The sequence below is a fragment of the Calypte anna genome, chromosome 2 (genome assembly GCF_003957555.1).
Source record: "Calypte anna isolate BGI_N300 chromosome 2, bCalAnn1_v1.p, whole genome shotgun sequence".
NCBI classification, from domain to species: Eukaryota; Metazoa; Chordata; class Aves; order Apodiformes; family Trochilidae; genus Calypte; species Calypte anna.
This window is the reverse complement of record NC_044245.1, coordinates 3,630,034-3,645,289: the sequence shown is the minus strand read 5'-3', so window position 1 is coordinate 3,645,289 and position 15,256 is coordinate 3,630,034. Positions and strand designations below refer to the sequence as shown.

The 15,256-nt window shown below is 41.7% G+C and overlaps 1 protein-coding gene across 6 annotated transcripts in view; it reads right to left on the bottom strand.

The window, feature by feature from the left end:
* Nucleotides 1-465: 465 nt before the first annotated feature.
* Nucleotides 466-15,256, bottom strand: part of SEC22C (SEC22 homolog C, vesicle trafficking protein) — a 31,308-nt gene continuing 16,517 nt past the window's right edge. For 5 of the 6 annotated variants that reach the window (XM_030445466.1, XM_030445468.1, XM_030445469.1 and 2 more), the window contains 4 exons: nt 13,758-13,940; nt 6,492-6,610; nt 5,760-5,825; nt 466-4,137 (listed from right to left, as the gene is read on the bottom strand). In XM_030445466.1, coding sequence (XP_030301326.1) covers nt 3,937-4,137; nt 5,760-5,825; nt 6,492-6,610; nt 13,758-13,940 — 569 coding nt within the window. In that variant the 3' untranslated portion in view covers nt 466-3,936. Of the gene's footprint in view, nt 4,138-4,456; nt 4,772-5,759; nt 5,826-6,491; nt 6,611-13,757; nt 13,941-15,256 lie in introns of those variants that run through there. The other variant, XM_030445471.1, reaches the window with a different exon arrangement.

Sequence of the window (15,256 nt, the reverse complement as noted above, 5' to 3'; positions counted from 1 at the left end):
TGTCCCTGCCCATGCAGGGGGGTTGGATCTTGATGATCTTCCAGGTCCCTTCCAACCCATTCTGTGTTTCTATAGATAAATTTATACATTTACAGTTCAGAAGAGAAATCTGACTCTTCAATGTGTAGATGATGGAATAAAAATCCTTCCTAAACCGCTCTGAACACAACACATCAGTGTAAACCCAGGGAGATCTAAGAGCACACTACCTCAGAGAGCAGAATACTGAATTCATATGGGGTTTTCTTTCTGCAGAAAACCCTGTGCAACCCAGCAGGCACCATGACAGCATCCAAGACCCCTCTGGTTTTGAAGCTCCTTGTTAAGAACAAGCTCAGTTCTTCTCTTCAAAGTGTTTTGATCACTGCCCTGTGAGCCACTGAAGATGCACATGAAAAGGAGATGGCCAATCAACCTTGTTTCTAATCCACTCAACTCTTTCAAAACCATAAATGAAGACAACCATTACAAAAGAAGCCATTTATTAGCTATATGTACATATATACATATACATGCAAATTCATTTTATACACATTTACACAGGTTCAATTATTAATACAGTGCAAAATGTCTAAAAAGGTACCAGCCCACCTTCTATAAACTTAACAGATCCTTGGGAGGAAGGAAAAAACACCCACAAAACCCCAAAGGAAATTATCATCTTTATAAAGTGACTTAGCACTGCAAATCCTTAAATTAATGAAGTTTATTCTTTGCCAGTTTTCTTGCACTGAGCTGCTGGGTGAAGAAAAAAAAAAAAAAAGAGTTTCCAAAAGAGTTATCTTGAAAACTGCCAGAATTAAGGAGATGCAATCCAAATGTCATTAAACAGTTTAAAGGCAAACAAAAAGGGATGGATTCCTGTTGGGGGATTTGATTCAACCCAGGCATAATCCCACTTATGCATCAGATTTCATGTACTCAAACTGCAAGTCATCCTTTTTTATTAAATCTTAAAGCACTGAGATCAATGGGAATTATCCTATTCCCCTTGTTATTTCACCAGAAAAGTGTAACCATATAAATACCCCACAGATCTGGAAGCCATCCAAAATCCTCATATTAAAAAGAGGAAAAAATAGGTCAAACTCTGCCTCACCCCTAAATCACAATCCCCTACAAATGTGCAGACACTGACACACATGTTATAATCCACACAGATTCCTTAATATGCTTTACACACCATTTGAGGGGGAAAAAAAGGTTGCAAAGGGATTAAAACCAATAGCTGAACAGAGCATCCTCCATCTAAAACCTGCATGAAGGCAGAAATGAACCAACTGGTTTTGTTTGATTTTACTGAAATATTTTCAGGGAAAAAAAAGGATGTATCCAAGAAAAGCTGAATGTAACCTTTACCCACTTTAATTATGTGACTTACATGAGATTTCTGAACACTTTGTTCTACCACTTGATTGCAGAGCTGTTGTTAGCATCACCTGCCATGGGGATTTGTTTGTTTTGGGAGAAAGCAAACAGTCAGATGCTCAGGAAAAAACAGAAACATCACAGTTTCTTCCAGACAGCTCAATATAAGGTGAGATAATATCAAAAGACAAAAATGACAGAAGTCAGATAATGTCCACTGGCTCCATGCCCCTCTTGTAAATGCTCTGCTATAGGCTATGGAGAAAGAATAAATCTCTTTTGGACTCTCCAGTCAGACTGAGGCTACAAGGATAAGAGCAGGGAGCTTCTATCACTAAGGTCCTTTTCTCAATCTGTTGTGTAAAATACTTCATCTTTTCCCCAAAGATGAACTCCTCATGGTCACCTCCTGGGCTGATATCCATCTTATGCTCCTGGAAAACACAGTCACCAGATACCAGCATCTTTCACAAAGTGTTATGTTTTTGTCATAAGATTTTGGGGAATGTCTTTTTTTTTTTTTTTTTTCAGATTTTTTTTAGTGGGTTTTAAAACTGATAAGAGAAACTGAGTTGCCTGCAGTCTCTAAGAGCACCTAACCAAGTACAAGTGGGGCTGAACAGCATGAAAATTTTCCATCAAAATTTCAGTATGAAACCCCCCACATCTGTGGGGTCATCTGGGTGTTTTAAGGCCAACAGCTGAATTCTGGCTTCATTTCTCCACTTACACTCTGGCAGAAAACCAGGGTAATGACAAACAGCTTTAATCCACTCTCTTATAACCCTGTTCCCTTATGGCACACTCACTGCTCAAGCTGTTTTCTTAACAGGCTGGCTAAAATATTGCTCCATCAGTGCTACTTGCCCATGTCTCACAGCTGAAAGGATTTAATTGTGTTACTTACAGTAAATGGGCTAAAATGGGATGGAGGAGAAATACCTACATTTTACTACCAGAAAAAGCTTGGCACCAAGTCTCCTGACATCCTAGAAACTGTTCAGGTTGTTGGGCTGCCTAATGATGCCCTTTGTGCAGTCAGCTGCATCACAGAAGTGCTTCCAAGTTACATCAGCACAGGCTCCTGGTCTGTAAGTCCACTGATTCTGATGTTTTGCATCATGAGGTTTTGGGGAAATTCACTGAGATGCAAGAAAGTAATAAGTGTTAATGGTTTCTGCAATCTCAGGAAGACAACTCTGCATCATGTTAATCTCTTTGCAACCACCAGAGGTAGAGACTGTGTCAGAGGAAAAGAAATCTTTGGTGCAAGATGCCTGGTGTAAGAAATGAGGTGACCAGAAAAGAGTTTCCTAAGAAAAGAAACAGAAAATCTAGGACCATACTTCCACAGTAACACACCTACAGTTCTCTACATCTTCTCAGTTTAAATCTCTACAACCTTTCAAGGACAGCTGCACCAAAATGCTGTGCACTTTTTAAAAACCAGACACCCTAAACTATTCATCTGTGTTCTAATATGCTCTTATGCAGCTCAGCCCATTACACACCAGAATGCCCAGTGCAGCAGAGGTTAAGAACTTCAGCTTTTAAGTACTATATTCCAAATTGCACAACAATAAATTCAGCTTGGTCTAAGAACTCAACACCATTAACTAAAGGTGTTTTATACAGTAAAGAGAACCTGCTCTTGCTTTCCATTACTGGAAACAGCTTTCTACTCACCAATTACTCAATTTTTTTAAAAAAAGGTGAAAGAGTCAGTGGTCTGTCATAAATAGGCTTGGAAGATTTATTAGCTGTACAGACCAAGCAAACATGGAATTGCCTTTATACTAAGAGTGACCTTAACCAAGGAAATAAAGGCCATTTGATCTGAAAGATCACTTATCTCCACTTGGTTTATTTTATGCTGCCCCAAGCCTATTTGCAATTACAAATGAGCACAGACTTAACTACCATGCACTGTTTAGCCAGGAGATTTTTATAGCCTTTATGTTTAAAAGCACCAAATCCTTTTCCTTTCCTTCAAAACTTAAGAAAAATGACCCTGAAGCTCATCCTTACCATTTTTCCCACTGATACTGATCTCATCTCACAATGGCAAACAGCTCCTCTACTTACATTTACCAAGAATATTGATGCTTTAAGAAACTTCACAGACAGAAATCTTACCCACCACTTTGTCTTCATTTTGCTAAACAATTTTAGCATTTTCAGAAGCACTGGCAGGGTAAGAAATTGAGCTGCCAAACTGTTGCAAAGCCAGTAAGACAAATAGCAAAATGCTGCTTGGATGGTATTAGTCAAGGAGTAAAAATCTGTTTATGGTAAGGACAACCTCCATTTGTTGATGATACCTGACAAGATTTACCATGTACAATTACCACGTTGAACCCAGCCACATTCCTCACTGCATGTTTGACATGATTACAGCACCCTACTTTATTCCAAGTTGCTTTTGAAATCTCTTCCTTGCAATAACCATTGTCACAAACCTTTAAAAATACTCCAAGCTATTTTTTGTCTGGTTTAATACAAAAAAAAAAAAGTTGTAAAAATAGAGTATCCCCCAAAGCTGCTTTTTTTTATTATTATTATTATTTTTCATACTCCCCAGTCAGGCTGTTTCTCCACAAGTTGCCTTGTCAGTATCTGATAAGAAGAAAGAGATGCCACTCCTATGTGAAAGGCAATTTGCCAGAGGTTCCTTAAGCCGTACAAGTAAAGGTTGCAAAAACAAACAGAGAAAAAGAGTACAAATGTCTTCACCTTCCTTGCTGAGCTGTAGAAGAGGTACAAGTAACACTGCAAAAGGATCAGAGAGAGAGGGTTAGCATTCAGCTATGGAGACAGAGAAAAAAACACAGCTGGGAATTGCTGGCACAGCCATTGCAGTGATTAACAAGAAGCTCCAAGGTTGTCTTTTAACTCCTGTGTTGAAAGCTCCTCCAAAGGCTGGAGCAGAGGCCCCAACCCAGACCCTCCTGGGTAAGCACAGCAATCAAAGTCTGTCAGCACAAAAAAACCCAAAACTGGCATCCTTCCTGCCTGTCTCAGCATAGTTTCAAAGAAAGCTGAGTCAGACAGCAAAACCCACCTATGATTCTTCGCAAGACGAAGGCTCAGGAGCAGGAAAACAGCACAACTAAACCTACTTTTATTTTATTTGCTATTGGAATAAGTTAAAAGACTTCATTCTCTAGACTTGCCTTGGTAGAAAGGTCATCATTTCTGCTAACAGGTTTAAGTTGGGGGGTTGGACTCTTTTTCTTTTGAAACACAAGGGCAGTTAGAACCCATGTGCTGAGCATGTGTGAAGAGCAAAAATCCTTAGAGGAAAAAACTGAAAGCTCACAAAGTGCTGGCACAGGAGTTACTTTTTTAACTCAGGCAGTAACAAATCAAGCTTTCTCACTTCAGGTCCCAGTTTCCAACTGTGCTGATGACACAAGCAGAGATCAGTGTGTCAGAAAGCACTTCACATTTCAGCTTTATTTATGCACAAGCATTTTGGGAAGGGACCTGCTGTAAATCAAAAAAGGCTAAGAGAGAACTCTTCTTTATTTTGCTTCTCTAGCTTCAGGTACTAACCAAAAAAATAAAAAGCAGGGCAGAGCCTCTCTCTGTGAAGAAAGACTTGCATCAAGTCTTTAGAGCCAAATTACTATCTCCATCTTAAAGCTCTGCCATGAGCAGAGGTGGAGGAAGGCTGAAAGGCTCTCTGCAGATTTTAAATACCACAGATAATCAGAAGGCTGCAGGCAGTGGTTCCCAAGCCATCAGCCAAATGCCAGAGTCCTGCTACAGAATTCACTGCAGGCACCAGGTTATTCCTTCTGGCAACTGTGTAGTAACACAACTACAGCAGCTTCCTCTGATGAGTAGCTAAAGCTTGAAGGTTTTGCAAACAACACACTGCCCTCAAGTTAAAAGTTGCAAACCACAGTTTTAAGCAGTTGAAGAACCTTGCAAGAAAAAACCCTTTTGGGGTGCATAATATTTTCCTCATTCAAACTCTCCCACATAAAGAAATCAAAGAAAAAAAATCCATTGGAAAAAAAAAATATCTAAGTCAGGGACCACATTTGTCTCAAGTTTAAAAGCAGTTTTTAAGACAAAAGTCTGCCAGGAGACAAAAGTCAGGGAGACATGGTGCCTGTCCCTTTGGGAAAGAAACCACCTTTGGGATGGCACTTATTTCTCTCACTCAGCCCCCTTTAGCACATCAAAACATGAAAGCACTGAAAAAGCTTGCAACTGGAATTTGCCAAGGGTCAAACTGTGCCTTTGTGCTGTATTTGTGCCACTTCACTGGAAAACCTAGAGAGGAGACTAAAAAACCAACTTGTTCCTCTGCTTAGCTGAAAATCATTTTGTCTTGTACATTGTAACATTAAAATAATCAGCATTTTATTTAGGTAACATACCTGAAAAACACAGGCTAGAAAAGGTAGAAAAAAGGCTATCACATTTCCAATGCCTTCATGGTCCTCCTGTTTGGGTGAAAAGAGAGAAACAACTTTGTCAGCTACAGTTTAGAGCAAGTTCTGTTTGATATTTTAGAACACTCTTTGTCATCAAGGGTCTCTCATCCTAGTTTGTGCTGATTGACTGTAAAAACAGCAAGATCAGTATCATTAAAGAAGATTAACAAGAACTGGGACTTGTGTGGCAATTCTTGCTAAATAAAACTGCCACCACACAATTAAGTCAGGTTTTTTTTTTTCCCTTTTTAAAATTATACAGTTTCCCATTAGTTTAAAAAAAAAATATGCATTTAGAATCATTTGTCTCTAGGATTATTAGAATTATTCATTCTAATTATTCTATATTATTTGTTCTATTATTTATAGAATTTATTATTTAGAATTATTTTATATCCAGAACAAAATAAAAGAGTTTGGGGGGAGAAATCCAGCCAGAAGACTGAAACTTTTCTCCAAACTTCAGTCTCCCTACAAAAGAATTAAATACAACATGCTGTGATAGCCAACAAAAAACATCAAGTTTAGCAAGTGAGTGATCAATTGTACATTCCCTGCATAAACAAAACATAATTCTTGGGGAATTATGCATGCAGAAAAGCCACCCTTAAGCTGGTTACCCAAATAACTCTCTCCCTTCAGCTCAGTTTCAGGTTGCAGTTCAGTCAGGGTTACCTGGAATGAATACTCTGCTAGGTGAACCCCACGAATGAGATTCAAAGCTCCACACATGATGTTCAGAACAAGGGAGAGAATCCCCAGGGGAGTCACAGGCTCCATTCTGTAAGTAGGGACTTAATTAAAAAAAAAAAAAATAAAAATACATTAGTGAAAGTTTGCACCATTACTTTGAATCTTAACATAACATCACTCAATTCAGCTTATTTGGGCTTAAAGCATTTTTAAAACCTTTCATGCTTGCTCCAAAGACCAATTATGAATAGAAAAAAGCTTTTTTGGGTTGAATTACACTGCTAGTTCTTCAGACATCTAGCAATCAGTGAGAGCTCTGGAGGATTTTTGAAACAGATCTAAGCAAGAGAATTTGGTTTTGAGCTATTTGGCATCCAAGCCTCCTTTTATGGGGCAGGTAGCTCTCTTTCAGCTGTTGATCACAGCAGATTAGCCTAATGAACACTCTTCAGAGGCCAGGAGAAAAGCTGGAGAGGCTTTAGGCAGCCAAAGGCCTGAGAACAAGCTTAGATTTCTGACACCCATAAAAGCAAAGCAGTGATTCAGCTCTTCCTCAACCTGTAAGGCTGTGTTTCTGCCCACTGACAGGCTCAGGGTTCACTCTGTTTCACCTGCATGGCTCTCACACAGCATTTGGCTGTAGGAACCAAGGACTGGGCTGCTCTGCTGCTGGAAAACTGCTGTAGGATTTGTCAGGAGAAAATTCCCCAGTCACAGCAGGGAAACATCTGTCCCAGGACTGCTGCTCTTACCTCTGGGCCTCTCAGTGCCCAAACATGCTCAAAATTGGAATTAAACTGGATGCTGGAGTTTTTAGCCCTCATTCCACAGTGCATTGCAATGTCCTTTCTGCCCAAGTTTCCCAGGTAGGGAACTGTCTGAATCCTTTCTCATCTTCTTCACTACTACTTAACACCCACCCCCCAAAGGCAATTCATTCAGGCCCATCTAATGATACCTATCTAATAAGGTGAAAGCAATTATTTAAAAGTCTATTTAACTTTGGACTCTGATGCTTTTAATTCAAGGGTTTGGCTGTCCAAAAGTTCACCTCTTTTTTTTTTTTTTTTTTGTCTCTGGCTATACCAGTTAGACTGACAACAGATACCACACCCAGATACTCACCTACATTTCCTCCCTGCCCTGGTATCACCACAATTAGAACACTGCCAGCATAACAATAAGAAGGGTAATTAGCACCTCAGAGCCCAAACCCAGAGCTTCTCCAATGCCATCATACATTAGATACAGGAGAGAATAAATGAGCCCTCAAGAATTCTCCCCAGCTCCCAAGATCTTCTGCCTCCTCTCCAGCCAAGCCAGCTCCTGACTGCTGGAGATAAACCAACCAGCCCAGCAGAAATTATCTCTGCCTTTGTTTCAGTGACAAATGAAACATTAAAAGCTTAAATATTTGCCATACTGCATGGTTTAAGTTAGAGAAACATTTGTGTTTTCTTCTTCAGGAGAGATTTTGATGGATAGATGCAAAAAAGCTTCCAGTATCTGTAGGAGCTACAGGAAAGCTGGAAAGGGACTGTTGGAAAGGACCTGGAGTGAAAGGATGAGGGGCAATGAAATTAGAAAAGATGTGAAATTAGAGAAAAGCAGATTTAGAATGGATGTTCTTTATCATGAGGGAAGTGGAAAAATGGCCCAGGTTGCCCAGGGAGCTGGATGAGGCTTCATCCCTGGAGATATTTAAGGTGGCTCTGAGCACCCTGATCTGGTTTAGGGTGTCCCTAATACTGCAGGGCTTGGACTGGGTGACCTTTGGAGGTCCCTTCCAACACAAATTATTCTATGATTCTAAGTTTGGTGCCAAATTAATATAAGGATATAAAATGTCTTCTATAAGTGGCTATGCAGTTAATTTGTCTGGCCTGAATTCATCCATCTATCATTTCATCCTCAAAGCAGCTGCAAAAGGAATTGAATTAATTCCATTTTATATATGTCACATTATGTAACATTTCTGCACACTTGCCATACACATACTCACTTAAATAAAAGGTGCAAGTATCATTTCAAGGCATTTTTGCTTTTTTTTGCTAGGCAGTGAAACTGAAGGCCCAAACAGCAGATGGACCAGAATCTGTACCAGCATATTTGCTCATTTACTGACTTGAGTATTCAGTTTTCTTATTATTTTCAATAAATCAAATAACACTGCAGCTATGTGTCTCTTTCTCAAAGAAATTTCCTAATAAAGAGTGTTCCTTCTTCCCCATCTTCCTAAGGTTTACTTCAGAGTAAACTATCAAAGAAAAATCACCTAGCCGAAGTATTCACTGTACAGGATCTCATAAGCTACCCATGTCCAGAGCTCCCACTCACCAGGGAATTAAAATAAAAGCCTCAGTATGCTGCTTCTGCAGCAAGGATGTAAAAGTTACACAACTGTGGGGTTGTTTTGGTTTGGTTTGGTTTTTTCCAGTAGAATAAGAAGAATCGTCTCGCAGACAACACTAAGCTGGGGGGGAGTGTGGATCAGCTGGAAGGCAGGAGGGCTCTGCAGAGGGACCTGGACAGACTGGAGAGTTGGGATGATCCCAATGGGATAAGGTTCAACATTCCAAGTACTGGGTCCTGCACTTTGGCCACAACAACCCCATGGGGAGCTCCAGGCTGGGCACAGAGTGGCAGAAAGGGACCTGGGAGTCTGGATTGACAGGAAGCTGAACAGGAGCCAGCAGTGTGCCCAGGTGGCCAAGAAGGCCAATGGCATCCTGGCCTAGATCAGGAACAGCGTGGCCAGCAGGTCCAGGGAAGGGATTCTGCCCCTGTGCTCAGCCCTGGTGAGGCCACAGCTTGAGTCCTGTGTCCAGTTCTGGGCCCCTCAGCCCCTCAGGAAAGAGATTGAGGTGCTGGAGCAGGTCCAGAGAAGAGCAAGGAGGCTGTGAAGGGATCCAGCACAAGTCCTGTGAGGAAGGGCTGAGGGAGCTGGGGGTGTTGAGGCTGGAGAAGAGGAGGCTCAGGGGAGACCTCATCACTCTCTACAACTCCCTGAAAGGAGGTTGGAGCCAGGGGGGGGTTGGGCTCTTTTCCCAGGCAACTCTCAGCAAGACAAGAGGCCATGGTCTTAAGTTGTGCCAGGGGAGGTTTAGGTTAAAGATTAGAAAGAATTTCTTTCTGGAGAGGGTGATCAGGCATTGGAATGGGCTGCCCAGGGAAGTAGTGGATTCTCCGTGTCTGGAGATATTTCAAAAGAGCCTGGATGTGGCACTCAGTGCCATGGGCTGGGAACTGCAGCAGTAGTGGATCAAGGGTTGGACTTGATGATCTCTGAGGTCCCTTCCAACCCAGCCAATTCTATGATTCTATGAATTGCTATCACAGCTGCAGGGGAAATTATAATATCCAGTTGCTCAGGGTTGAGACCTGTGAAAACTGAGCTTTAAATTGTTGGCTGTGGAGCTTTATTTTTGCTGCATCATTCTGAAGTTTAATTCACCAACTGAATTTGCAGAGAGCAAGTGAGATGGGTACTGCTGGGGAAAAATTATTATATTTCCTTGAGTGAACTGAATCATATTTTTATACAGATAATTTCATACTGGAATTGCTTACTATATTAAATAAGGGAAAAAGAGAGTACAAGCACTTTTAGTCCAAGGCAGCACCATTTTGCACAAACACAACTAAACGCTAACTGGTTTTCAATCTGATCTGACTCTTCAAGCAGAAACTTTGTGCACTTCAGAGTACAAGAACTATATAGAAGATAGCACAGCACCCAGGAAAAATGCATCTGCAGGTTTGGACAGGAAAAAACAAATTCTGTGAAAACACCCTCACACAATGAAGTAATTGAAACTTCTGCCTCTGTAAGATTTTATGAGCAGAGGCCTCTGGCAGAATGACACAAATGCCTGTACCACACTCTGTCTCCTCAAGGCACAGCACAAGGGGCTGGCAGTGAGTCACATCCTCAAAGCTCCAGAAAAAGACAGCACCAGGAGTGGAAAATGAAATGAACCAAGTGAATAGAAATACAAGCATACAAAAGACAGATATGAGACATCTTCACAAAACACCTTGAAAAGGACACAGCAAAGGACTCCCTGTGTGCCTACAAAAGAATAAGAATATTCATCAAGGGGAGCACAATGCTGCATAATTTCACAGCATGCTTACTAGATGAACAGCACAAGCTGTTCTTCTACTTCTTAAAGACAGTTCTGATGTGAAGAGTCTCCCCCTTCCCAGAAAGCTACTTACACTTCACCTTTCTTCTCCCTACACACCCCTCTGTCCTCCAGAGCTGTATCTGCTGTGCCTGTATCCAAGGTGCAAGGTATGCAGGGTGAAGCTTTGGCAGCAACAACAGCTGAGGTTGAGTAGGTGCTGATCAAGGTTACAATGAATGCTTGTGTCTTGCTGGCAAGGGCTGGACTGGGTTTATTTAACAAAGGAAAGAACAAACAGAGGGAAAAGAAAGGGGGGAAAAAAAAAAAAAGACACCCTCTTGTTCTCATAGATCCTAACAAGGACAAAGCTGCCCTGATGTCCTGGTTTGGGCCAGGATAAAGGGGATTTTCTGTCTGGTACTTTTGCTTTCAGCTCAGTCTCTTGTAAGGAGCTGCACTTGCTGAAATGAACAGCAAGTTTCTCAGTCAGTGGCTGCTCTGGGACTGAGAACTCTGGGTGTTTAGAGTTCCAGCTGGGAATGGGCTGCAGAACCAGGGACACTGCTCAGCTCTGAGGAACATTTTGCCCTCCAGGAGGATAAAGAGGTCCCACCTGAAACCCTCCTTTGGGGAGGAACAGACAAGATAGATGCCGGAATTGACCAAACAGAGTATTCCATCCATTTATACTCAGGATAAATTTGAGGCATCACCAGGGCCAAGCCAGCTGCCAGCTTCCAGCCTCCTGCCCTTGCTGCTTCCCTTCCTTCACCCGTTCCCTGTTTGCTTCAGCATCCTGGGAGGATTCCATCCCTTCCTCTGCCTGTGCTCCTGATCCATCCCAGCCTGAATCTGTGTGTTCCTGCCTCCAGCTCCCAACTGCTGCTGACCCCAGGATTCCAGCCTGGACTTTCGCAGGGCTGCCCTGCAGCCTCGGGGGTGATGTGAGAGTTATTGGGGGAAAAGGGGGGAGGAACCTGGGATCAATTTTCCTGTATATTTGTATAGATTTATTGTTTTTTCCTATTTCTCATTCCTGTTTCATTAAAGCTGTGTAGTTTAGTTTCCAACCCCTCATTCTCTCTCCCTTATTCTCTCTCCTTTCTTTATCAGGGAGGAGAGGGGGATTAATAAGCAGCACCTGTTATTGGGTTTAATTGCCTGGTCAGTGTTGAACCCTGACACCTGACTTTTCACACTGAAATGAAAAGCCAAGGAATGTGATCAACCAGCTCAAAAGAAGACAGGAGCAGGTACAGCCATGGAAGGAGACTGATGTTTTGCTCATTTCACTGATCCACCTCCACTACAGAATGCAGAAACAATTAAATTCTGCTCTCCTGCAACTGCAGCACTTCCAGGTATGCTCAAGAAGGCTCCTGTACAGCAGAGACACAATATAAATAACATTAATATGGGGACAAACACTCTCCACACAGCTAAACTTAGAGCAGCAAAGTGGGATTCAGCTGGTGGGGAAGGATGAGGAGAGAGAGAGATACAAGCCAGGAAAACTGACTCCAGCTGAGGGAAACAGATGATCATAAACATGATCCTTAAAATAAAAGCAGAACAATCTGTAAGAGTGTTTGGGTTAGACCAGAGAGAACAGCCAGAAATACAAAACCAGATGGAAAGTAAAAGAAAGCAATTAAGAAGATGGGGGAACTGAAAATGTATTTCTGATGTGTGGACAGAGCTTGCAAACACTCACTGGCACTGAAACTGTTCACACCAGTGCCAACAGCTTGACATCACAAAAATATTTAACCTTCAAGCAAAGTTCTGAGGAGCACTCACAAATTCAACTGGCAAATAACATGTTTTCAACTCTATTTTTTCTCCTGCCTCCTGGCCACTGCCCTCTATATTTTAAATTAAAATACCTATGTGAAATTAGATTCCAGCTCCTCCAGCAGAAACAATAAGCTGAGCAAGAAGAACTTAATTTTACTGGTGCTTCAGAAGCCAAGAACAAAAGAAAATGAGACAATAGAAGCTCATGGCACCTCAGCTCCATGTCAACCACCGTGCCAACAGGGACATGGTTTAGTGGGGGATCTGGTAGTTTAGTGGCTGGATCTGTAGACAGGTCTACAGTTGGACTTGATGATCTTAAAGGGTTTTTTTCCAACTTAATTGATTCTAGAATTATTCTCCTTTTTCCTCAAGGCTGAAAAAAACTCATTCAGACTGTGATTATATATCTTCTGTTAAAGTTCACAACAAGCCATGATTTAGTTGAGCTTCTTTAGCTATGGAAAACCTAACAGAAAACTATTTTAAAAGTGGGAGAACCTGACATGGGAAATGTCAGCTCCAGTTACAACCAACTGTCCACATGGAGAAGCTCATCTTAGGCTGGAAAAAAAGAAGACAATGCCACAAGTCCTTAAAGGTTCTGATGCATTCCTGCTATCATCTAAAGCACAATAATACCACAACTGGAATATAATTCCACACCTGGAATTATATGCAGGTGTGGGCTCCCCAGTTCAAGAGAGACAGGGATCTACTGGAAAGAGTCCAGGGGAGAGCTATGAGGATGATGAAGGGACTTGAGCATCTCTCCTATGAAGGACTGAGAGCCCTGGGGCTGTTTAGCCTTGAGAAAAGAAGGCTGAGAGGGGATTTTAGGGATGTCTATAATTATCTGAGAGGTGGGTGTCAAGAGGAAGAGGCCAATCTCTTCTCAGTGGTGCTTAGAAATAGGACAAGGAATAATGGGTTGAAGGTAGAACATAGGAAGTTCCATCTCAAAATGAGGAGAAGCTTTTTGGCTGTGAGGGTGAGGGAGCCCTGGCCCAGGCTGCCCAGAGAGGTTGTGGAGTCTCCTTCTCTGGAGAATTTCCAACCCCTCTGGATGTGTTCTGTGTGCCCTGCCCTGGGGGATCCTGCTTTGGCAGGGAAGTTGAACTGGATGATCTCTATATATCTATTCCAACCCCTACCAGTCTATGATTCTAAAGACCCTAAGTTGTTTACTATGATAGAAAGGCAATTTTTTTTCTTGGGTTCCATACAGATTTATCTGTTTCCCAGTACAAACAGACCCATTACTGCTGCATGTTTTTCAAAGTTAAGATCAGGAAGTCTCCTGGGTGTAGTAGTAACTTACCAACCTCCACATGAACACCTGCATGCCCACCATTGCTCATCCCATTCATCAGCTCTGTATCCTCCAATTTCAGCTGAACTGGGGGCTGGAACTTCAGCTCCTCCTCAATCTGTTCCCTGTTTGCCTTCATCTGAGCCCCTCTTGAGAAGTTAAAATGACGTTTGACTTTCTGGATAACATTGTCTGAAACAACATAAAACCATCCTTCAACTACTGCAAAAATTAAGTGCTTTAGGTAATTATTAATCAAATCATAGCATTCTTTCTGTTTGGGTTTGGGTTTTTTTTGTGATTGTTCTTATCTTCTTATTCAGTTTTTTTCATTTTAGTTTAAGGTGTTAAATTCTGGTGCTGGTTAGGGAATAAAAATACCTCTGTTTTACATCACACCCATTCCCTGGTTCCTTTAAGCCTCAACATCCTCCCTGCCAGTGGACTAAAAAAAAAAAAAAAAAAAGAAAAAAGCTTTCACATTGCAGGGAAGATGTTAACACCTATATTAAACCACCCATGAACTACCATGAGAAGCACTTCCACAACTCCACATTGCCTTTTAGCAATGTCAAGGATCAGATTTATTTTTTTTCCCAGCACAGAGATAAATTTAACTTAATTCAACCTACATTTGAGCCATGAAGCAACTCTGACTAGCAAAGGCAATTCCAGAGTGATTGGGAAGTCCAAGCCCCAGATGTACACACAGATCATCCTGCTTCACTCCTAACATTTAAAAACTTCACACCATTTCCAAGCAAATCCCTTCCCACCAGTGTGGCTGCTGGTTTGACAGGAGCTGCACTCAGACTAAGGAGAGAACTTGTCTGAGTAAGAATTCTCACACCTCCAGAGCTGAAGCATCACCCTGGGGATACTGCTGCTTCCTATTTAATTGTGCAAAGAGAGTGTCAACTTCAAACCAGCTCAGTTCCTTAGGGGAAATAAAATGCAGAAACATTTATTCTGCTAAAATATCCTCTAAGTAAAATTATGATATGGTTGTGCTGGAAGGGTTGTATAGGTTGATCACAGCATGGTATGTGTGCAATAGCTTGAGCAGGAGTTTTGAGGCCACACAGGAGCCCAGAGAGGTAGCTGAAGCCTGATCCCTGCAGATATTCCAGGGATACTTCTCCTGGAGATATTCCAGGGATGCCAGGTGAGGCTTGGCAAGGCTCTGAGCAACCTGATCTGGTTGAGGGTGTCCCTGCTGACTGCAGGGGTGTTGGACTGGATGACCTCTAGAGGTCCCTTCCAACCCAAATTATTCTATGATTCTATAACTTGATGTTGTGCTAAAACACACAGTGCTCCTTAGTGAAAAATCCTGTATTTTACCTCAAGTCAGCCTGCTAGAATTATCTGTAACTACCAGGCAAAAGGCTAAGGTCTCAGGCAACAAGTGCAGCTTAGATCCAAATGCAGGAAAGAAGAAAATAAAAAAAAAAACAAACCCATACAGCAACATTAGGCAGACTCAGCAGCAATATTTAGCATAATAA